We start from the raw sequence: 22,893 nt of genomic DNA, 5'->3' as shown, positions 1-22,893 counted from the left end.
CCAATCTCACATCTCTGGGCTCTAGCCACACTGGCTTTTTTATAGTTACTCCTATACAATGTCCTTACCACCTCAAGACCTGGGATATGCTTTTTCCATAGCTATTTGCATAGTTAAACCCAACTCATTTCTTTCAGATCTTAGTGTAAACACCACTTCTTCAGGGAAGCCCTTCTATCCTTCCCCCTTCCTCCTAATGCCCAGGCAACATCAGACCTGCCATCTCTCAGCTGGGCTTGCCCATCTCAGTAAATGGCCCAGCAGCCATCTACCCAGCTGTCTGGACAAAACTGGGAATCATTCCTGCCTTCTTTCTCTCAAACCCAACATCCAACCAACAGCAAATTCTGTTGGCTCAACTTTAAAAATATTTCCTGAATGTATCTTTAATGAGACCACTTCTCACTACCTTAAACCAAGTCTTTATTATCTTGCACCTACCACTGAAATGGTCTTCACACCGGCTTCCCTGCTTCTACCCCTGACCTGTTTTCCTGCATGACCTACTTTCAACACAAAAGCCGAGGGTTCTTGGCAAAACAGAAGTGAAGTCATGTTGCTCCTCACTCCCTGCTTACCTCAGTAAAAGCCCAACTCCTTACAATGACCTCCCGGGCCCTACCTGGAATGCCTTGCCCTCCCCTTGTCCGCTCTTCTCCTACCTTTTACTCTGCTCACTCTGCTCCGGCCTGCCTTAGTCTCTGGCTCCCCAAATATCCTGGGCACTTTCCTTACTTTGCATTTGCTGTTTCTTCTGCCTGGAACATTCTTTCTATAAATTGCCACATAGATTTCTCTCCTCCCTTTTCAGGTTTTGTTCAAAAACCACCTTCTCAGAGAGGCTGTCCGTGACCATTATTACACCCAGAATATCATCTCCATTTGTTCTGTATCTCCTGGACTTAACTGATTATTTTTTATAGCGTTTAGTTCTGAATGATATTAAATTACATTATCAGTTTTTCTGTTAATTTGCTTATTGTCTGCCTCCCCAGCCAGAACATAAGCTCAGGAGAGCCACGACTTGCTGTTTTGTTAACTAGTATCCTCAGTTCCTAGTGGTCACTCTATAAATACTCGCTAAATAAATGAATTTTACAGTCTCTCTATACTTGTGTCCATAGCACTAAGCACTGTTTACAATGACAAATTTGTGCAAATATTTTATCTGTGTTTGCCTCCCAGACAGACTGTAGGTTCCCATAGGGCAGGAATCATGTCACTTTTGCCCCTAATTGAAACCTATGTACTCAGCCTATTGCCTGCTACAAAGCAGGTCTAAAATAAGTATTTTGTTGTTGTTGTTTAAGTATATATTTATTTATTTATTCATGAGAGACACAGAGAGAGAGTGAAGGGGCAGACACATAGGCAGAGGGAGAAGCGGGCTCCTCGCAGGGAGCCCAATGCAGGGCTCAATCCCGGATCCCAGGATCATGACCTGAGCCGAAGGCAAGTGCCCAACCGCTGAGCCACCCAGGTGTCCCTAAAATAAATATTTGTTGACTAAAATGAGTGAATGCATAAAAAGATTAAAAATAAAATGACTGAATGCACGCATGAATTAATGAATGACCGGAAATGTTCTCTGGAGCTGCAACTGAACCTAAAGACATTCCTTCTAGGTACACACACTGGTGTTTTAGAAACAGGACAGATATACACAGAGGACAAAAAGAAAGTGACATTTGGACCCACTTTAGGACCTTACCTTTCTGCTTGATTAGAAAAAGTAGTGCTGGATGCCAACCTAGGAGAAAGTAAACAGAGTTATATGAATATATTCAGTTTTCAGGAAGAAATGCATGAGTATTGCAGCAGGACCCACTGTGGTCCCAGCTCAGATGGGGACACAAGGAAAACCATTGACAAATTCCCTGGTTAGGGACAGGGGGCCCACTTGGTGGTCAGCCTCCGGCGTTCAACCTAGCCCAGTTCCTGAGATCTGCTTTCTGCATCAAATCAGGTGTTTCAACGGAGACACATACAGTTAAGCTAGTTTCCTCTATCACCAGGCCAAATTTACAAACTGGCCGCTGCAGCCAAGTTAGTCAGCAGAATAGCACTTGACCCAGTCCATCTCTTTATATTTGAACTCAACTCAAAATTCATTTCTTTGTATTTCACCTTTGAAATGTAACCACAAACTGCAAAAGCCTCTGTAAGACAGTAAAATAAGGTAATAGGGGTATTTGTCAACTACTCTGTCAATGAACTGAAATGACATACTGAGAAATGTATCAAGTAATCAACATATAACATGTAATTTTTAATAATTATATGGCTCATCCACATGGAAATATTCTATATGTATTAAGAAAGAGAATGTCTAAACCTGCTAAATCAGTGGGGTTAGAAAAACTTGTCTTGATCAGTAAGCCATTGAAGAAACAAATAAGGAGAATGCTCATGTTCATTTACTTAAGACCACAAGAGTGTGCCTGGCCAGGAAGGCATTTGGAGAGGACTGGAGGGACCAGCAACCACTAACACGAGATACCATTCCCAGTTGCTTTGGTTAATGACACTACAATCAATCAATAAACATTGGCAAATGACATAGATAGTCATTAAGGGTGCAGCAAATGCAATCTTGATGGCTCTATCTGCAAAAAGGGATGAGTAAATTTTAAGAGGGATCTAAGTAGAGAGCAAACTACACAATCACAAAAGTCTTGGGTGATAAATGCTGAGATTACATATGCTTAGAATGCCCTAGAAATAGCTCCTGTGGGACTAACAAATAAACTTAAGTGTTCATAAGTCCACATGACCTCATCTGGAATTATGGCATCCAAGAAAGTCCTGAATCATTTGATTGCTGAATCCATTTCCTGGTAGGTTTGGTGATCAGGCTACTGATGGCTACTTTAAATGCCCCCCTCACACCCCCATCTCTTACCAGTCTAGCCAAATGAGATAGGGATTTAAATATATGTATATGTAAGCAGGTAAAAATATATCTGCTACTGTTTTGCCTTTACTTCTCTTCAAAGCCTTTTGCCTTTACTTATCTTCAAAGCTCACATCTTTTCATCCTGACAGCGGGCAATGCTTGAACATTTATTTATTCTCACTGATGTTAGACAAAAACAAAATAAAACCCCTCTATATGGCGGCTACAACTTAGATCAGTTCTTTTAAGGAGATGGTACAGATCTAACCAATAATTTTATCTATTCTAAATCTGAAATCTGAAAAGTATTGATAATAAAAATTCTCAATTCTACAAGCTGATACTTTTATTCCACGATTGATTGCTATGATTAGGTTAAAATCAAGGACTTAAATGAAATAATTCTTCTTTTCTTATCTCTTCATCACCCACTGTTCATCACTGCACACCGGCTATTTCTAGGTATTATAGGTGGAATAGTTATACCATCTAACCATTTAATGCTTTCCTGTTTGACTAAATTGGAAATCAGCATTTCTTCTTAAAAAAAAAAAAAAGATCAACTTTTAGCTCCATTACAATTCATTATCTTTCCCTCTGTCAAATGCCAGGAATTTGCAGAATTCTGTTTTGTTTTGTTTTGTTTTTTTTTCCCCTACCTCCTCCATGGAGATCTTCCCAAAGAAACTGTTTCCATCCTTAGCTTCTACAGCACTTACCACTCACACTACTTATTACGACTCTTAATCAAGACTGGAAACTCAGGACATTCATGTGGAATTCAGTCTGATCCTCTCCTATAAATTGTTCACACTAGGACTACAATTTGTTACTGAATTTGAGTTATACATATACCCATGAAATATACATCACTCTCTTTCTAATGTCCTATCCACTAAATGGAACCTTCCTAATGTGAAGATTCTCAAAGTATCTTAGTTTAATCTCCCCTCAGTTGAGGTAGAAGCCCTGTTCCCAAAATATGTGCAGCCTTCTATTTTCTGAGCCAAAAGTGTAAAACTATACTCCATCTCCCCCTCCCATGACAATGCCTCATGATTGCAGGACGCCTAGAGAACCCATCTTAAAACACATAAAGAGATAATACTATCTAAATCTTATAAATAATAATATCTAAACCTTGTAAACTGTCTAACTATGAACTGTGCACAGTTCTGAGTACTTATGCCCCACACAGTAGCCCAAGTAGTAACTAACACCAATAAACAGTGGAGTTTTCTTAGTGTAATTTTCTCTAGCTTCATTCTGACACTGTGACATTGTGGCTCATGACCCAACACGGCTGGGAAATTCAATCAAAAGCTTGGTCCAGGGGCCCTGAATGGCTTAGTCCATTAAGTGTCTAGCTTTGGCTTGGGTCATGATCTCAGTCAGGGTCCTGGGATTGAGCCCTGCATCTGGGTCCCTGTTTAGGGTGGAGTCTGCTTCTCCCTCTCCCTCTGCCACTCCCCTCTGCTCATGCACACTTACTTTCTCTCTCTCTCAAATAAATAAAATCTTTTTTAAAAGTTTGCTCCATTCAATTTTAAAATTAGTCTAGGTTGATCCATCCCACAAATTATCAAACATCTATAAGGTTACTGAATGTTTTACTTTTGAACTGATAGTTTCTATTTCAAGATATAGATGGAATTAGGCTCCTTCTTTCCAAACAAAACTGAAGTGATATTAACCTTCCCACAGATTGCATTATATCCAGCAACAGCGGGGCTGCCAGATCTGGGCTTAAGTGAATGAATGTGGAGAGAACCACAATGGCAAGCCCAAGGGTTTCCTCATCATATTCTTCAAGAATGGCCCCACAGTCATGGCATCTGCAAAGAAAACAGAGGAATGATGTACACGAAAGTCAACAATGGTTTCAAGATATAACAAAGTATATACAGCTATTTTTTGTGAGTCTTGAAAAAGTCCCCAAAGGAGGTCAGTGGTCCCACTTTCACAATAAACAGTTGACTCCAATGCCACCCTTACCCTAAACACAGAAACAGCACACATGACAGAGATCAGGAAGGTTCTTTAAGTCACTGAAAACATTCAATTCACAAGTGTCTGGCCTATATGTACATGAATTATTGTTCCCTTTTACAGCAAGCGCCAGTTGAACTAACAGTTTGAAGCTTCTGATTGAGGGATTTTATGCTTGTAAAATTATTGCTAGGGATAGTCAGTAACAGATATTTTTTTCATTTGTTGAAATTAAACATGAAAAATGTCTGGACACAAATGGAAACCTTCCTACGCTCTTAGATTGAAAAATGTCCTATTTGTGGGTGAGAGATGGGGTAGTTAAGCCAAGAGAACAAGAAAGCCTGGGGAGTCTGGATCACAGTCTCTTCTCTACCACTCACTTGGATCAGTCTTATGTACTCGCCATGCCTACTGAGTGTAATACGTAAAAACACAATGGCACCCGAACCTAACTTCCAACACTGCTCTTTACATTATCAAATATAGGTTCAATTTATTTTTTTTTCAAGTATAGGTTCAATTTAATTCATCTCAGCCAAAGCCCTTCAGACAACTTTACAAAGTGAAGGGAAAGTCTACTGGGAATAGTGAGTGGACTGGAGCGAAGAGCACTATTGAGAACTTTCCGTCTGGAAACTTCCTAAATACAAACTCTATATATGGAATCCCTGACAAATTGGCCTTTTTAAAAAATGTAGAATTCACATCTATAACAAAAAAAAGGGGGGGGGGAATGGGACACACACAAAGATTGGGACTTGGAGGAGAACACAAAATGGGGAGGTTGTACTCAAGGAGGAGACAAGAAGAGCCTCCCCCACACAGCTAGGGGCTCCCTGTGTGGACTTTCCAAGGTAGCCCTCCAAGGTGGGCAAGTCACTTCTTTAGAAATGACTGTGGCACCAGCCCTTTGCACCTCATACTCTTCTCCCTTTATCACAAGCCTACCCAGCGCTTGGGATACCAGGAAGTCTCCCCAGCCCAAAGGGATCTCTCCAAACTTGAAATCCTGCAAGTCTTATTCTTCACCATACTCATTAAATAAGCGTTTGTGTGCCAGGCAATGTATAGGGAGCTTAGAGTGTAAAAGTCAGAAGAAAGGGTCCCAGTCCCTATGGAACTCACAATCTGTTGAAGAACCTGTATTTATGAACAATGAAACAATTAAAATGCATGGTAAGCGGTAGAACAGAATGGTATAGTAACTACTATGGAAACTAGGAGGATATATGACTAATTCTGCTGTGTGCTTTAAGCTGGGTCCTGAAGCATGAAAAGGAGCTCACCAGGCAGAGGAAGAACAGAGAGAAGGGTACCTATGAAGCCACAGAACAGAGAACACCTCAGGCATACTCTGGAGAAGGTGAGGGGGCTGGGGCAAGACCTCCTGGTGAAGAGTGGTAAGGCCATACCTCCACAAATCTAGAGGGCCTTTTGTCATAAGCAAAGGCATTTGGACCTTATCCTGTATGAAATCTGGGGATACCAAAGGCTGCCAAACTGCGAGGTGCTATAACCGGTCTGAGGTGCAGAGAAAGGATTCTGCTGGCAGGATGGGACTAAGAATCAAATCTCAAACTTAGTCTCATCCTACCAATCTGAAGCTTCTAATAATCAGTAAGTGGATAGGATTTGCATTTGTCCAAACTGAAAAGGGAGCATGCTTTGGTATAAATAAAACCTGAGTGTACAATGATACCATGTTTCTAAAGTAACAAATGCACACCAACGCTTAGCTTATAACAAATGCACACCAACGCTTAGGGAGACAGCCACTTGACAAACAAGTTATGACTTAAAGCATAACACACCTCCTCTGATACTTTCTTACAAGCGTGGTGCACAAACTCAAATTCTATAAATCTGGTGAAGAGTGTGAGCTTACTTGTCTGTCATCACCGTCGGCTGCTCATCTGTGAATTCCTCGGGTGCTGGCACAAACATACTGACAATGCTGGGTGCTGACAGCAGGCTGGATTTCGTGGCGCCTGGATAAGCAGCAAGGAGACATCAGGTGAGTAAAGGTCTCTTCCTGGGGGCCAGGCAAAGGCCCATCCTCCTCTTACAAATCCTCCCAAGATCACACTCATGGGATGTGCTATGATCAAATAAACTGCATTGTGAAAAACCCTCAAAGGTAAAATGAATTCAAGAAAGATGGCTATTTGTTTCTGTTTGTGTGATTTTAAGAGCTAGACTCTTACCTCTCTCTCCCTTTGCTTCTTGACTTTGAAAAAATCAGAAAGGGTTCAGTGTGCCAACAGGAGACAAAGACAAAAGTGGAAAGGGGGGGAATCTATTCAAGAGCACCCTTAAATAAGTTCACAACTTGAATTTGCTAGGTATACATAGAAGCTGCCCTTACTATCTATGTTTCTAAAATCACAAATGCATATCAACCCGAAAATGCTGCTAATTTGAGAAGAATAAGGTCCCAGAACTCACTTAAGCAAGGGGAAGGATTTGAGCTAAGAAATATCAGAACAACTTTTTACTTTAGAAATATCATAAGCCCCAAAGCAAAAGCCTTCATTTTTTCAAACTGAAAATATTTATGAACAAAAGATTAAGTGTTTTGAAGGAACCATCCAGGGACTTTAGCCAATCAAAATCACAGAGTTTAAAACTCGGGGTTTTGATGCCTTCAGAAACATCAAAGGCAGGAACCTTGGCATATGCTCTAGCGATGAGTAAATCTGACTGTTCTCTATTAAAAAAATCACCAGTGCCAGATAGATTCTCCAGGAATGGTAGACATGAGATACTCCAAGAAAAGTCCCAGAGGGACAATCCAGGATAATACCATGTTCTACAGAGCAGTAACTGGGACTCAGAGTTTTCCAAACGGGAAAGAAGGTAGAAAAACTCAATGGTCATTAAAGAGTCTGTTTCTCATCAAGGAACTGGTAATTTAGTGCTGAAAAACAAAACAAATGATCTGTTCTTAAATAGGAGATATGATCTGTTCTTAAATAGGAGAAAGATAATGATTTGGAGAACTGGCTTTTAAAAGAAGTAACAAAAATTTTAGGAACCTAGCAAAGTAGGCAATCTGTTTCAGTGTGAGGGAGGAAAAAAAAATGGTATTGAAGCCTTTAAGGTATCAAGATGCTGCCAGACTGTACACTCCCTTGCCTGATCAAAGTCTACAAAGTGTTTTTTATGAGAAACAGGAGACCTGCAGACTCCAACAGCAAAGGAACATATCTAAAAATATCTTTATGTCACTTCCAAACATCCCAAATTGGTATCTAAATTTTACTACAATATTTATCAGCTATTTCTAACACTCTCTTCTACCTGTACCCCAGCGCATCACTAACAAGAATCTCCAATTGTTTCGTCAAGATGGTGCTTTGAGTGGAACCAACAGTATTTATTACAAGCATAACTATGAATTAATTAATAATAGAAAAGCCAAGAACTAAGCCAAGATAAAGGGAGATGACTGATTATTAAACACTAAGGTAAACAGCATGAAGTTGCTTCAAGAAACCAAAACATAGAAAGTTTAAATCTAATATTCTGTTTCTCAAACATTGACAGACCATGTCTATTTAGATGCCAAAATGCCTACACTAAAGATAGAAAAATTCAGCCCATAGGATGGTGATATGTTTACAGTCTTCCTAGAAATAAGAAATTAAAAGAAAAAAAAAACTCTCTGAGTTGTCTCTCAGAAGACTATGACCAATTACTATTAAATAGAATTCACAATTCAAGTCAAGAAAAGGGATGGAAACAAAGTCATTTGGGTGGTTTCAAGCCAATAATTACTCAATACAAATGCCAAGAAACAGGTATTTTTGACAATAATACCACTATGAAGCTGTTTATTCAAGTGACAACCCAAAATGTGTCATCCAATATTAATAGCGGTCATCTATAAAAGTTATTGGGTGCTGCCCATATAGCAAAATTAGCTAAATCATTGGATTTCTGAAAATTGCTAATAATTTGAGAGCAGAGTAAGGTAGAAGAAGAAGGTGGGAAATGCAAAGGAAGCCATGGACCTCAGCTACCTTTTGTTATGCCGAATTATAACTAAGTCTGCAAGATTAAAGGCAGTCCCATTGTCCCCCAGTTGTGGGCAACACTTCTAATGGCACCACTACCTAAAGTGTACTCTGTATGGAACTAGGAACAGAAATGGAAGGTTCTGGGGGCTCAATTGGTTAAGCATCTGCCTTTGGCTTGGGTTGTATGTAACCTCGGGGTTCTGGGATCAAGCCCCAAGTTGGGCTTCCTGTTCAGTGGGGAGTCTGCTTCTCCCTCTCCCTCTGTGTTCTCTCTCTCACTTGTGCTTAAGTAAATTAATAAGATCTTTAAAAAAATAAAAGAAATGGAAGGTTCTTAGGAACTTAAATAAAGAGGAGACCTCTTCCAAAGTCCAACTCCAAAGCTGGAGATTTTGATTGAAGCTCCTTTGGGAATTTTAGAGATAGGAGGCATTGTAAAGGTGCTGGTCTGTTCAAGGCATGTAAACACCCATCAGTCCCTCAGCTGCATCAGTGGACTTCTTCAGTTTATTGGGAAAAAGATTGTTTTTGTTCCCATTACCTTATTCCATTTTTGCTGCTACGAACTTAGTCACTGGATCGTGGATAAGCACCAAAGTTGTTTGACCACCCTGACTTTGTTCATAAAAGCTTTTCCTAGGCCCAGAAGTGAGAAGAGTCTATCAGATACAGGAGTTAAACTGCTACTCATTGCCCAATATATGTCAGCAAAAGCTGAAGATAAAGATATCCTCATTCCTAAGGAAAATAAGAAGAGTGATATGGTCCTAAATAATAGGTCTGCTTGATTTAGGGAAGTAGCTAAGAGATGCAGTCATAGTTCATTTTTTGTTTTACGGCTTTTTTTTCTTTTCTTTTCTTTTTTTTTTTTTGTTATTTACAAATGATAAATTAACCTGCTTTCTGAATTAAAAAAGAATAGAAGTAATTATTAACTAGCCATGAGATGAATTTTGAAAATACATATTCTGATGATCTTGGCACAGATTTATTCTCAGCTTACTCCTATCAGCACCATAATGCCACGTGTATATTTTCTGCAATTTCAGGTTTCATATTTCAAAGAAGTTACTCAACTATGATCTCAACATTCTAGGATGAACACAATTAAGCTGGACCATGTTGAGAGAAGATACCCAATAATATGGATGGCTGATCTGTAATAAGAGGAATACCAAAGGACCTAGGGACATGTGGTCTAAAGAAGATTGAAAGAATAAGTAATGTGTGGCTATTTTCAAATGTCTAAAAAATTATGTGAGAGACTAGACTCATTTTATGTGGCCCCAATAGTTAGAAAGTCACTGTAAAGAAGAACTTTCTGTCAATAACGTTCAAAAATGAGATGTCATGCATTCCCAGTCCCTGGGAGTGTTTGAGCAGAAGTTGGATTCACTTCATGGAGCTGCTGAAGAAGAGATTTCAGCACCTGCCGGGTGACCGGGTGATCGACAAATACAGTGTCTTTCAGCTCGCACAGACTGAGATTCACGACTCAACTAACCTCTCATTCTCAATGGCTGTCCCTCCAGGTCAGGGTTTAGGCACATTGGCACATTGCACTGGCGTTTCCCAGGCTGTATCTGTTCTGTGGATAAATAGAGCATTTCAGTCTTCAATGCAGTCAATTTAGCACAATTCACAATACAAAGAATTTAACCAATAATCTCTTGGGGCCATTTTTGGGGTCACTGTTATTACTGATTATTAATATATGTAGGGAACATCCTAGATTTTAGGGTAGGGTTGACTGGGGTTTCACTAAAAACCTGCCATTCAGGTATATGAAATGCAATTAAAAGCAGGAGAGCATCTAAAACGATCCAAAAAAGAAAAAAAAAAGTCTGGATTCTCCCCACTGAAAAAACTCAAATACCATTATCTCTTGATATGAAATGAAAAAACTGAAAGGTTAATGTCAAAGCCATGAAATAAATGTTTTATGCAAATCAGTAAATACATAAGCAATCTTTGGGGCAATGGCCAGAAAGGTCATACAGAAAACATGTGGAACTGGTAGCAAGGAAATGGCAGGTATCTCACTGAAGGCTGAGGAACAGGGATGAGGGACAGGGGAAGACACAGAGGAGTAGGGCTTCTGGAACATTTGTTTCCTATGAAAGATGAGACTAAGAGCAGCCATTAGATGTACAAGGATGGAGAAGAGGCAGGTATTCAGCGAGCAAGCAGGTGCATGCTGAGGTGACTCAATCCTAACTCGTGTTTTAGACTGCTTCTTGCGGTGTCTACATGATTAGTTTTGTCCCTTTGGAGACCAGTGAGTCACTGAATCGATACATGTGGTATAAAGTGGCATGCCACCTAACACTGACCTATGCCTACATCAACCCTCCTGTGGTCTTAGATCTAGGGAAAACTTTTTGTGGCACTAATGAAAACAAGACTATTGAGATGAAGCTCTAGTAGGGCTTGGTGACTAGAGAACCAACTTGGAGAATGGAAAACAAGCCCAGGAAAATGGGTGAAAGAAATTCAGACAGCATGTAAATGGCAAGTATTAAGTGAGAAACCAGGGTGACATGAGCGAGACTGAAGTTTGGTTGAATGTGAAAAATTCAGTTAAATGGGTTATTTGGCATCATGTAGATTCTGTTTTTAGATTAAGATTTGGATTGGAAATTGAGATCTATTTGCCTTCTTATAAATCTACTAAGTCAGTCAAACTAGGTTGCAATGGTAATCTGAATCTGAAATGGTTGGCTTCGACTGAACTACTTGCCACAGAAAATAGAAGCATGGTAAAATAATCTTCAGAGTCCCAGGTCAACCTGACAAAAGGGAGGCATTTAATTACCAGAGAACTAACCAAAGGCTCCTATTTTCACTTCCTCACATAGCTTCATCAGTAAAGAGAGAAATAGAGTCAGTCCTCTTTGGTGTGGATGGAAAGACTCCATCCAGATCCAGTAGGCTATTGAGGTGGGTTATCCTGTCTTTCTCCTTGACTCTCTTGCTGTTGGCTTTCAGCCATAACATGATTCACTACCCCTTATCACCAAAGAAAGATAAAACACGAAACCTTCAAAATGTTAAGAACCCTTATAAAGGCCAGAGAGTTGAAACTATCTGCCAAATGTAGGATTGGGTATGCTGTGTGGAACTTAAATATCTAGCTCTCCTTTTTTGGAAGAACAATTGGGTGGTTGGGGTGGGGGAGATAAGATAAAATGTGTATAAATATTATGGTTTTAGAAAAATATGTCTGTCAATATTTTGGTTTTGTGGATATTATCATTCCTGGTCATATTGAAAGATATTAAAATTAAAATAATAATCTCATATAACAACAGCCAGAGTGTACTAACCAAGAGATTAAACTAGTATGATACAAACAAGTGTTGGCCCCCAGAGCATATCACAGGAACAAACCGTGATATTTGCATAGTGCATGCATGTTGCAAAGTGCTTCTACATCTGTAATCTTGTAACTCAAATGACCCATTTAATTAAAAAAGAAAAAAAGAAGACCCACAAATGGCAGGCACTCAAAAGAGCAAGACTGTGGCAGTACTATTGGCTTGAAAAGTAGTACGTGTGCAGCACGTGGTAACAAAGCTCAGAAGATGCACAGTGATCATGTTTAAAATAGACATGTCATGGCAATCAAGTCTTACTTTAAAATTGAGGTTAGATGCAGTTCCACCATATGAGCATGAGGGTGTGCGACTGCAACCTGGTGACCCTGCCAACTAAAACACACAACTCATATTCCCAAACCTACCAGTAGACTATGGTGTCGATAAGCTACATTTGTTATTATAAGTATATACTATTATGAGGCCCTTATTTTGGGGTACATCACAAAACAGAGAATATTGATAAATCCAGCAATTTTGTTTTGGTAATTTGCATTGTGAAATCATAGTTCCAGTCACTCCTTTATGCATTCACGTCACTCGTCCCCCAGATAGATGACCTAGTATCTAAGATCTGGGTCTTAGAGGAGAAAGAGTTGCACCAGCCTAAATGGACAAACGGCTCTAGAACACTTGGAAAGTTTATGTAGACTTACTCATTACCTTAGGGTTTTGTTTTTTTTTTTAATTACTTGAACCAAAGAACATAAGAGAAAACCTAATCCTTCACACGAGAGCAGGGAGGACACAAAGAAAGTGGCAGTAGCTAATGTGAGAGGTAAAACAAGAGAAAAAGCTTGACCCACCAGTGTCCCAGCTGCTGATGTTATGGGGGGCGCTAGACTGATGTTCCAGCTGTCGCTTCATTAACTGGCTCATTGTCAGAGCTCCCAGGGATCCCCTTTTCATCTGCCTATACTGAGCTATATGGAGGAAATTAGGACATGATTACTGGGGGGAATAAATTTCCAATGCACACAAAGGCTCTACAAATCCATATAGAATCTTAACTGAACCTTCATTGGCTATTTGTAGTTGTTTGATAAATTGTATGCTCCCATCCAAAGGAAAAACTAAGGCACACTGCTGTTCTGGGTGCCTTTCTTCCTTTACTAAAGAATGAAACAGTGCCTATGAGTATTTATCTGTATCCTGTCAATATCTGCTCCAGTTACAACAGTATGATTACTTTCATTTACTTTTTATTGATATATTTTATGTTGTTCCAAAAAGAATTTAAGGCAGATAATACTATTTTGAATTTATAGCTTAATTGTTTTTAATGGTGCTTGTGAATCCATGGTTTCAGGCTCCATTATATCCCCACCAAAATGTCCCCATGTCTGTGTGTGTGTGTGTGGTGTGTGTGTGTGTGTGTGTGTGTGTACGTATATATTTTGGAGTAAAATGACATATCAACCCCAATTTTTTGAGAGAGAAACTGAACCAAATGATATTATTTTACTTGGGAACCAACTAGCAAATGAAGTAGCCACAGAATCAAAACATGCTGACTCCAAAGTCAATACCACTTTCAATTTCCATATGAGCCTCTGCCTACTGTTTGGGAAGATGTGAATTGAATCACAGTCCATCAAGTGTGTTCTAGTATAAATCTTTGTTTTAGAGAGTAGTGGTAACATTTTTATCCTGCAATTAAGCATTGACAAATATCCCACCAATGAAATGTCAAGTTATGAGCATTTCCAAACCAGAAACCAGAATTTTAAAAAATCACTTCTGCCAGTAGACTGTTGAGTAAAAAAGCAACCTGCCTCCTATCCTCCTATTCCTCTACCAGTGGTCCCATTAGTGCCTGCTACCAGCCCACTAAGAAAAGCAGAGAATTCGCTGCTGTGCCTTTTCTACATGATCCCATATTCCTGGACATTGGAGAGCATGTGGTTATGGTTATTCTCTTTCTTTTAGGAGGATGATTTCAACTTCTTACGTACATGCCCTATCAGGGGATGGTAGAAACTGGGATGACTGTATGGCTCCTGGAAAGCCTTAAATGTTATACATAGGTTTCACAATCACCGTACCAAGACCACAACTTGGTGAGATGTGAAATCAATTATAACATTTTTAATGTAATTAGCATGCTGTTTGATTCATGGTAGTCACGACATGGTTAGCTACAAAATGATCAGCTAGCAAACTGATCCAAAGAGGGGAGTGTGATGGGAATTCTTGTGTCTTGGAGTCCACATCAACTAAATCCACAAAAATGACTATGCAAACCAACACAGAAAATCTTTGAATCTTGTTGATTGGTAAAATTTACAATATTATGACTCATTTGAAACGTGGAACTTCAGGTAAAATGCAAAAGCTGAAATTTTTTAGAAGACTCAACCAATTTAAAAATGGGCATGCTCAAAGGAGGATTTAAGACCTCTGGTGATTTCATGATTTCTCTGATTCTCAGTTGTGTGTAAAGACAGCAGAATTCCCTGAGAGTAAAAACCCTTGGTGTTTAGCTCAGTGTGTGAGGTGCCTGGCATGACGCCTCCAAGAACACACCACCAATAGCCATCCAATACATGCTTTTAATGGAGAAGAGGAAGAAGGTGGAAATCTAATGATGAATTCTGCCGACTACAGAAAAGCTAGAGACAGTCATGACTCTAGGATCGTGAGACACGGGATACACTTATTTCATGACACATTTAACTAGCACTGAAGTTGAGCTGACTTAGTCATCCTATCTCAAATTATACCCAACTTGGAATTCTAATTAGAATTCACTATCGTGGGATACCTGGGTGGCTCAGTGGTTGAGCCTCTGCCTTCGGCTCAGGGCATGATCCTGGGATCCAGGATCGAGTCCCAGATCAGGCTCCCTGTGGGGAGCCTGCTTCTCCCTCCACCTATGTCTCTGCCTCTCTCTCTCTCTCTCTCTCTCTCTCTCTCTCTCTGTGTGTGTGTCTCATGAATAAATAAGTAAATCTTAAAAAAAAAAAAGAATTCACTACCTTCGTCTTGTGTGTGTGTGGGGGGGGGAGAGATTCATGTAAATTAGGAGAAGAAAATGTATTTTCATGATTCTAGTATTCAGGCTCAAAAATAGGTGTTCTATCATATTATTAAACAGATTTTAATGATAAAAGAATAATTAAATTCAGAACTACCTGTCCTTCTTTGCTACCAAAAGGGCAAGTAACAGTCACTTGAAAATATTTTCTTAGAATTTCTATAATCTCTATTATAAGTGATTTTGAGTTATTCCAGGGCAGTGTGTGATACCAAAAGAGAGCATGGACTTGCAAATCAAACAGAACTGCCATCAATCCCTGTCTCTATCACTCAGTAGCTATCTGACTTTAGGTAGGTGAGTCATCTAGCCTCTCTGACCTTTGTTTCCTAGTCTATAAAATGGGGTCAATAATATTTGCCATGCAGGGCTGATATCAGGACTAAGATAACCATGTGTATAACCATTTGGCACAGTGCCCAGCACATGGTAAGTGTCAAATAAATGGAAGCTATATTATTACTATTATGACTATGAACTCCTTGAACAAGGGGTATCTCTTATTTATTCACTTTTAATCCCCAGCAGCAAGCACCCAGCAGACAATAAATAGTTGCTGAATGAATGAATGCATGAATGAATGAATCATGAAGATGACGATGTTTTTCCATACTACCAGTCCAGCATTTAAGTTAAGCTCTTTTATATGGTTTTTAGGATCATCTTCATTTCAAAAGACGGTCAAATACAAATTAACTAGCTCCTCACGCAATGTCCAAATGGAGCACAAGGTAGACCAGCATGTGACAAGGGCTTGCAGGAGCCCTGTATCTCTGACTCCTGCTGAGAACCTCCTATGCTACAGTCTCTCAATGGACTCCATTGAGCCAGGTGGACACCCTTACCTTCACCTCAATGGAACTCACACTCCTCAAGGACAAAGTCTAGGACCCAACTACAGCAGGCAGTTTCAAAATAGTTCCCTCCCACAGATCCTGTAGAATTTCATGTCATTTTTATTTTCAGATCCAGAAGGGCTAAGATTCAATCATGTCTCTGGGATCATGATCTATCTGTTACATTTATTTTATGATAACCTAGATAAAATTCTGTCAATGATGGAAGTGATTCAAATTAAACAAAGGTGTTCAATGTAAACTTCTGTCATGAACAATGCTTTTCACTTGTCCCTAAACTAGTTCCATGCCTTATGCTTAGGCTAGTCATGTACAATTCTTATTTTATTGAATTATGAGATTCAGTGATTACCCCTTAACAAATTAGGATTCTTGGCCAATCAGTAATGGTACTGATTTATATTAAACATGTGAGAGGTTGACAAAACTGAGCCCTTGCATCAGGATCTCTAAGATCTTACAGCAGAGCATCACCTAGGACGCTAACACAATGTGTATAAAGAAAAAACACCAACACCAGGTGTCTGAAAATTGAAAACGGTGTAGCAAATATTGTTCCAAAATCAATGTACAGGTGAAATGATCACCAAAGGAAATCTTACTTGATATTGAGGAATGGCTGCTTGTTTCTGGCACACCTGCTTCTAATGTGGGGGCAGATGAGGATTCTCGTGGCATTTCCAAAGTTGAAAGTCCTTTAGTAGAGGGATCTACAAACAGAAATATTATTTAAAGCTCAGAACATTGATTAAAAGCAAGTTCAAGAACCTTTTCCATCTTTTCCTTCTTGTCTAATTATCCATTCAAATCATTCTATGTGTTCTGGTACTACTAATTACTTTAATGGAAATGTATATATATGTTTCAAAATTCCATGGAGAGGTGCTTCCATATGTATATATGCCTCTCAGAGATTAACAAAAGCACAGTTACAAAGCTAAAGCTCATCGTGCCCCCAGTGCATATCCTTGAGCAGGTCACATCACCCTTCCAGAACTGAATTTCTTTTCATCTATTACCTAAAGATGCTTACAGTTCATGCCACCTAACATCATTCCACCACTCCACTTCTTTCTGGTAATTTGTTACTCATTAATTACATCTCAATTATACAGACAGTTCCTCCTCCAAAAGGTCTTCAAGGAACCCTGTTCTCCCAAAAAACACCCCAAAATGGGTCATGTGATACTCTTATGTAATCCCAAACACCCTGTCCTTAACCTTCCCCAAACTTAACACACTATAATGTAATTGTCTATTTAGTTGTGTAGAACCTTTGCTAAACCATAAGTAATATAAGAGCAGGGACTGTATCCAACTTGGTATAAATAGATTTTCTATTTTATTAGGTAGGCAAGAAACAGACTATATCACTGGCTCCTTCCATTTGACAAATGTATCTAAGAGGAAATATTTTCCGCATATACTATTGTCTTACTAATCTATCAGTAATGGGAAACAAGCTGTTGCACGCTATTCTAGGTAAAGATTACCCTTTATAACTTTTGAAGAGTTTAATGGCTTATCATAGCAAAGCCCCTCAATTCTTTACAAACTTCCTTGCCATCTTAAGCAACACTATATACTGAACAGAATGAGCAGCCTGTTACCCTACAGACTTCCATGAATGGTCCATGCTATGATTTGAGGATGCCCCTCCTAATGGCTTCAAGTTCTCATGCTTCAAGACTATTCTGTCTCATTCTTTTTATATCACCAATTTTTTTCTTGTCACAGAGCAAGTCACCATACATTCATACATACATATAACTGAAGTATGCAGATGCTATTCTCTTGGATGAACACTAAATTTGTTGGGAAATAAAACTGATCCTAGGTGAGAGCCTGAGAGGAAAGTTTTCACGCACTGATGCTGGAACATCCAGTTTTGAGAGGTCTTTCTGAATAAATAAATATGGTTGCCAGGTTAATAATTTCTTGATGAAAAAAAAAAAGTATAACTGTTTCCTGAAACCTCTTGAGTAAATGCAAAATAATGACCTGTTTTAAATTACCTTAGTCACTAAGATATTAGTGGTTAGGCTATTACTTTTCTCTAAGGTATTCCCCCAAACCACTAGTTCAAAATACACACAGTCCAAAAAAATTAAAAATTAAAATTAAATAAATAAAAACATGCACAATCACCTCTCTTCACCCTCATCTGCCTCTGTTTCGTATGCTGCTCCTAGGGCATAATAATCCCCCCAATATTGTAGAATGAGAAAGCTTAAAGCTCACTTTCAAGAATTTTTTGAAAGATCATTGAGACTTTTAGAGTTTTGCTATGCTTACTGAAATCTTTGCTGTATCTTTAATTTTAAAGAAATGTCATTACTATAAGGTAGCTGGTAATAATTGCTTGTATACAAAGGTTCCACAAGCCAGACAATTTTTGTTCAATCCTAAATCATTTCACAAAGCCTTTCATTTGTATACAGTTTAAGACAACAAACACTGGAGTAGACCTATATACTTAGCTTAAATTATTTTCACTCATTTTTTTATAGTGATGTGTAGAAAATGCCACAACCATTCATTCATTCATCAAACATCTGCCAAACTCTTCTAGGCACTTGAACAAACTAGGCAAGAAACCTTGCCTTTGGGAACTTTCATTTCAGTGGGGAGAGACAGACAATAATATACATAAAATTAAAATCATATAAGAGTAATTCTCTGTAGAAAAGAAACAGAGAAGAAGAGATTCCAAGATGCCAGACAAGGGTGGAAAGGTGGGGTGGGGTTCAGGCCTCACTGAGAACCTGGTGTTTGATCAAAGGATCAACAGAAGTGAGAGATGGAGCCAGGCAGACATGTGGGGAAGACAGTTTCAGGCTGAACGAGCAGCCAGTGTAAAGGCCCTTGGGTGGATTATGTGGGGACCGCTCAGAAAATGGCAGGCGGCCACTGTAGCTGGTAGAAGCAGTGTGGTGAGAGCAGTACAAAATGAAGTCAGAGGGATCCCTGGGTGGCGCAGCGGTTTGGCGCCTGCCTTTGGCCCAGGGCGCGATCCTGGAGACGCGGGATCGAATCCCACGTCGGGCTCCCGGTGCATGGAGCCTGCTTCTCCCTCTGCCTGTGTCTCTGCCTCTCTCTCTCTCTCTGTGACTATCATAAATAAATAAAAATTAAAAAAAAAAAAAAAAAAAAAAACAAAAAAAACAAAATGAAGTCAGAGAGCTAATGGGAATCGAGACCGCACATAGCACTCCAGAAATATAAAGGACCTGAGCTTTTACTATTAAAGAAATGCGGAGCCAATGGGGGGAGTTTTAATCAGAAGAATGGTATAATCTCACGTTTTAAAGGATCACTCTAACTGCTGTGTTGGGAAGGTATGAAGGCAATTAGGGTAAAAGGCAGGGGACCAGTTAGGAGGCTATAGCCACTAACCCAAGTGAGAGGTGTGGGGGCTCAGAGCAGAGTGAAAGCAGGGGACCAGATTCTGGATATATTTTGAAGGCAAATTAAGGTGACCAGACAAAATAGAAGATCCCCAGTTAAAATTTAATTTCAGATAACCAATAGATAATTTTTTATTATGAGTACATCCCATGTAAAACTTGAGAGATACAGCTCCAATTCTTTACTTCTCCCTGAATGCATGCCCTTTGCCATGTGATTTAGAAGTTCCTCCTTCATAAGAGGCAGGGTATATTTCCTCTTGACTTTGGGTTCCCTCTTGACTTTGTTTTGGCTGATGGAATGTTTGTAGGCATCACATGACCAAAGGCTTGAAAAGTGCCTGTGCATTTAGACTTGCCCTTTTGTGTCTCTGCCATCACCATGAGAAGATATTCCCAGGCTTCAAAGGTTCCAGGAAGAAACTGGCCACCTGGCCCAGCTCAGCCTAGATTAGCCAATCCACAGTGTCCAATTAAATAAATACTTATTACTTATTATTATATGTTGCTAAGATTTTATGCTTATTTGTTACACTGTATTATTCCAGCAATAGGCAACTGAGTGAGTTGCCTCAGCATTCAGACAGTATGTAAAATCATAAAGTAGATGAGATCACCCAAAGAGCGAGTGGAGTCAGAGGACTCAGACTGTAGGACACTCCCTCATTAGAGAGAAAAGGAGGAACCAGCCAAAGAGATTGAGAAGTAGGGACCACTGAACAAGCAGAAAACCGAGAAATTATGGTGTCCAAGAAGCCAACCAAAGTGGGAGGTAAGAGCTAAGAACTGACCACTGGAGGTCACTGGTCACCTCGACAAGTGACATTTGGGTGAGCCACTAGGGAGGAAAGCTTCATAGGAATGAATTCTTTTTAGAAAGAATAGAATGGGAGAAAATTAGAGATAATGATTATATAGGCAATTTTTTAAAACGTTTTGCTAAAAGGGGAGGAACAAAATGAGATAATAACTGGGAGAACTCAGATCAAGGGCGCTTTTTTTAAAAAAGAAAAAAGATTATGAGGGGAGGAGCAAGGTGGCGGAGGAGTAGGGTCTCCAAATCACCTGTCTCCACCAAACTACCTAGAAAACCTTCAAATCATCCTGAAAATCTATGAATTCGGCCTGAGATTTAAAGAGAGACCAGCTGGAATGCAACAGTGAGAAGAGTTCGCGCTTCTATCAAGGTAGGAAGACGGGGGGGGGGGGGGGGGGGGGGGGGGGGGGGGGGGGAAGAAATAAAGAAACAAAGGCCTCCAAGGGGGAGGGGCCCCGCGAGGAGCCGGGCTGAGGCCGGGGCGAGTGTCCCCAGGACAGGAGAGCCCCGTCCCGGAGACGCAGGAGCTGCACCGACCTTCCCGGGCGGAAAGGGGCTCGCGGGGAGTTGGAGCAGGACCCAGGAGGGCGGGGATGCCCTCGGGCTCCCCGGGACAGTAACAGCAACTCCGCGCCCAGGAGAGTGCGCCGAGCTCCCTAAGGGCTGCAGCGCGCACGGCGGGACCCGGAGCAGCTCGGGGGGCTCGGGCGGCGGCTCCGCGGAGGGGGCTGCGCGGCCCCGGGAGCAGCTCGGCCGGGCTCGGGCAGAGGAAGAGGCTCCGTGCAGAGGGGCCTGCGCGGTTCCAGGAGCAGCTCGGAGGGGCTCGGGCGGCGGCTCCGCAGAGGGGGCTGCGCGGCCCGGGAGCGCGAATCCACCAGCGCAGGCTCCGGAGCACAGGGCGCCGGGACACAGCCCAGGATCCCGCCTCCACCGGGACAGGCAGAGGCCGGGAGGGCCCAGGACAGCGAGGACGCTCCTGCCCCGAGCTGAGCAGATCAGCGGCCCCGCCCCGGAGCCTCCAGGCCCTGCAGACGGAGAGCTCCGGAGCTGAATCCAGGTTTCCAGAGCTGCCCCGCCACTGGGGCTGTTCCTCCTGCGGCCTCACGGGGCAAACAACCCCCACTGAGCCCTGCACCAGGCAGGGGCACAGCAGCTCCCCCAACTGCTAACACCTGAAAATCAGCACAACAGGCCCCTCCCCCAGAACACCAGCTAGACTGACAACTTCCAGGAGAAGCCAAGGGACTTAAAGAACACAGAATCAGAAGATACTCCCCTGTGGTTCTTTTTTTTTTTTTTTTTTTTTTTGTTTTGTTTTGCTTTTTGATTTGTTTCCTTCCCCCACCCCCCCTTTTTTTTCTCCTTTCTTTTTCTTTCTCTTTTTCTTCTTTTTTTTCTTTCGTTTTTTTTCTCTTCCCTTTTTTTTCTCTTTCTCTTTTCTTTTCTTCTTTCTCTCCTCTCTTTTTCTCTTTTTCCCAATACAACTTGCTTTTGGCCACTCTGCACTGAGCAAAATGACTAGAAGGAAAACCTCACCTCAAAAGAAAGAATCAGAAACAGTCCTCTCTCCCACAGAGTTACAAAATCTGGATTACAATTCAATGTCAGAAAGCCAATTCAGAAGCACTATTATACAGCTACTGGTGGCTCTAGAAAAAAGTATAAAGGACTCAAGAGACTTCATGACTGCAGAATTTAGAGCTAATCAGGCAGAAATTAAAAATCAATTGAATGAGATGCAATCCAAACTAGAAGTCCTAACGACGAGGGTTAACGAGGTGGAAGAACGAGTGAGTGACATAGAAGACAAGTTGATAGCAAAGAGGGAAACTGAGGAAAAAAGAGACAAACAATTAAAAGACCATGAAGATAGATTAAGGGAAATAAACGACAGCCTGAGGAAGAAAAACCTACGTTTAATTGGGGTTCCCGAGGGCGCCGAAAGGGACAGAGGGCCAGAATATGTATTTGAACAAATTCTAGCTGAAAACTTTCCTAATCTGGGAAGGGAAACAGGCATTCAGATCCAGGAAATAGAGAGATCCCCCCCTAAAATCAATAAAAACCGTTCAACACCTCGACATTTAATTGTGAAGCTTGCAAATTCCAAAGATAAGGAGAAGATCCTTAAAGCAGCAAGAGACAAGAAATCCCTGACTTTTATGGGGAGGAGTATTAGGGTAACAGCAGACCTCTCCACAGAGACCTGGCAGGCCAGAAAGGGCTGGCAGGATATATTCAGGGTCCTAAATGAGAAGAACATGCAACCAAGAATACTTTATCCAGCAAGGCTCTCATTCAAAATGGAAGGAGAGATAAAGAGCTTCCAAGACAGGCAGCAACTAAAAGAATATGTGACCTCCAAACCAGCTCTGCAAGAAATTTTAAGGGGGACTCTTAAAATTCCCCTTTAAGAAGAAGTTCAGTGGAACAGTCCACAAAAACGAGGACTGAATAGATATCATGATGACACTAAACTCATATCTCTCAA

The 22,893-nt window shown here is 40.7% G+C and overlaps 1 protein-coding gene across 11 annotated transcripts in view; it reads right to left on the bottom strand.

The window, feature by feature from the left end:
• UNC79 (unc-79 homolog, NALCN channel complex subunit) overlaps window positions 1–22,893 on the bottom strand; it is a 238,947-nt gene that overhangs the window by 50,642 nt on the left and 165,412 nt on the right. For 9 of the 11 annotated variants that reach the window (XM_038545595.1, XM_038545589.1, XM_038545598.1 and 6 more), the window contains 6 exons: window positions 16,781–16,888; window positions 13,091–13,207; window positions 10,412–10,495; window positions 6,774–6,876; window positions 4,591–4,731; window positions 1,712–1,750 (listed from right to left, as the gene is read on the bottom strand). In XM_038545595.1, coding sequence (XP_038401523.1) covers window positions 1,712–1,750; window positions 4,591–4,731; window positions 6,774–6,876; window positions 10,412–10,495; window positions 13,091–13,207; window positions 16,781–16,888 — 592 coding nt within the window. The remainder of the gene's footprint in view (window positions 1–1,711; window positions 1,751–4,590; window positions 4,732–6,773; window positions 6,877–10,411; window positions 10,496–13,090; window positions 13,208–16,780; window positions 16,889–22,893) is intronic. The other 2 variants (XM_038545591.1, XM_038545599.1) reach the window with 1 other exon arrangement.

The sequence above is a fragment of the Canis lupus genome, chromosome 8, assembly GCF_011100685.1.
Source record: "Canis lupus familiaris isolate Mischka breed German Shepherd chromosome 8, alternate assembly UU_Cfam_GSD_1.0, whole genome shotgun sequence".
Classification (NCBI taxonomy): domain Eukaryota; kingdom Metazoa; phylum Chordata; class Mammalia; order Carnivora; family Canidae; genus Canis; species Canis lupus.
Note: the sequence above shows the minus strand (reverse complement) of the source record. Positions and strands in the feature narration are given on the sequence as shown.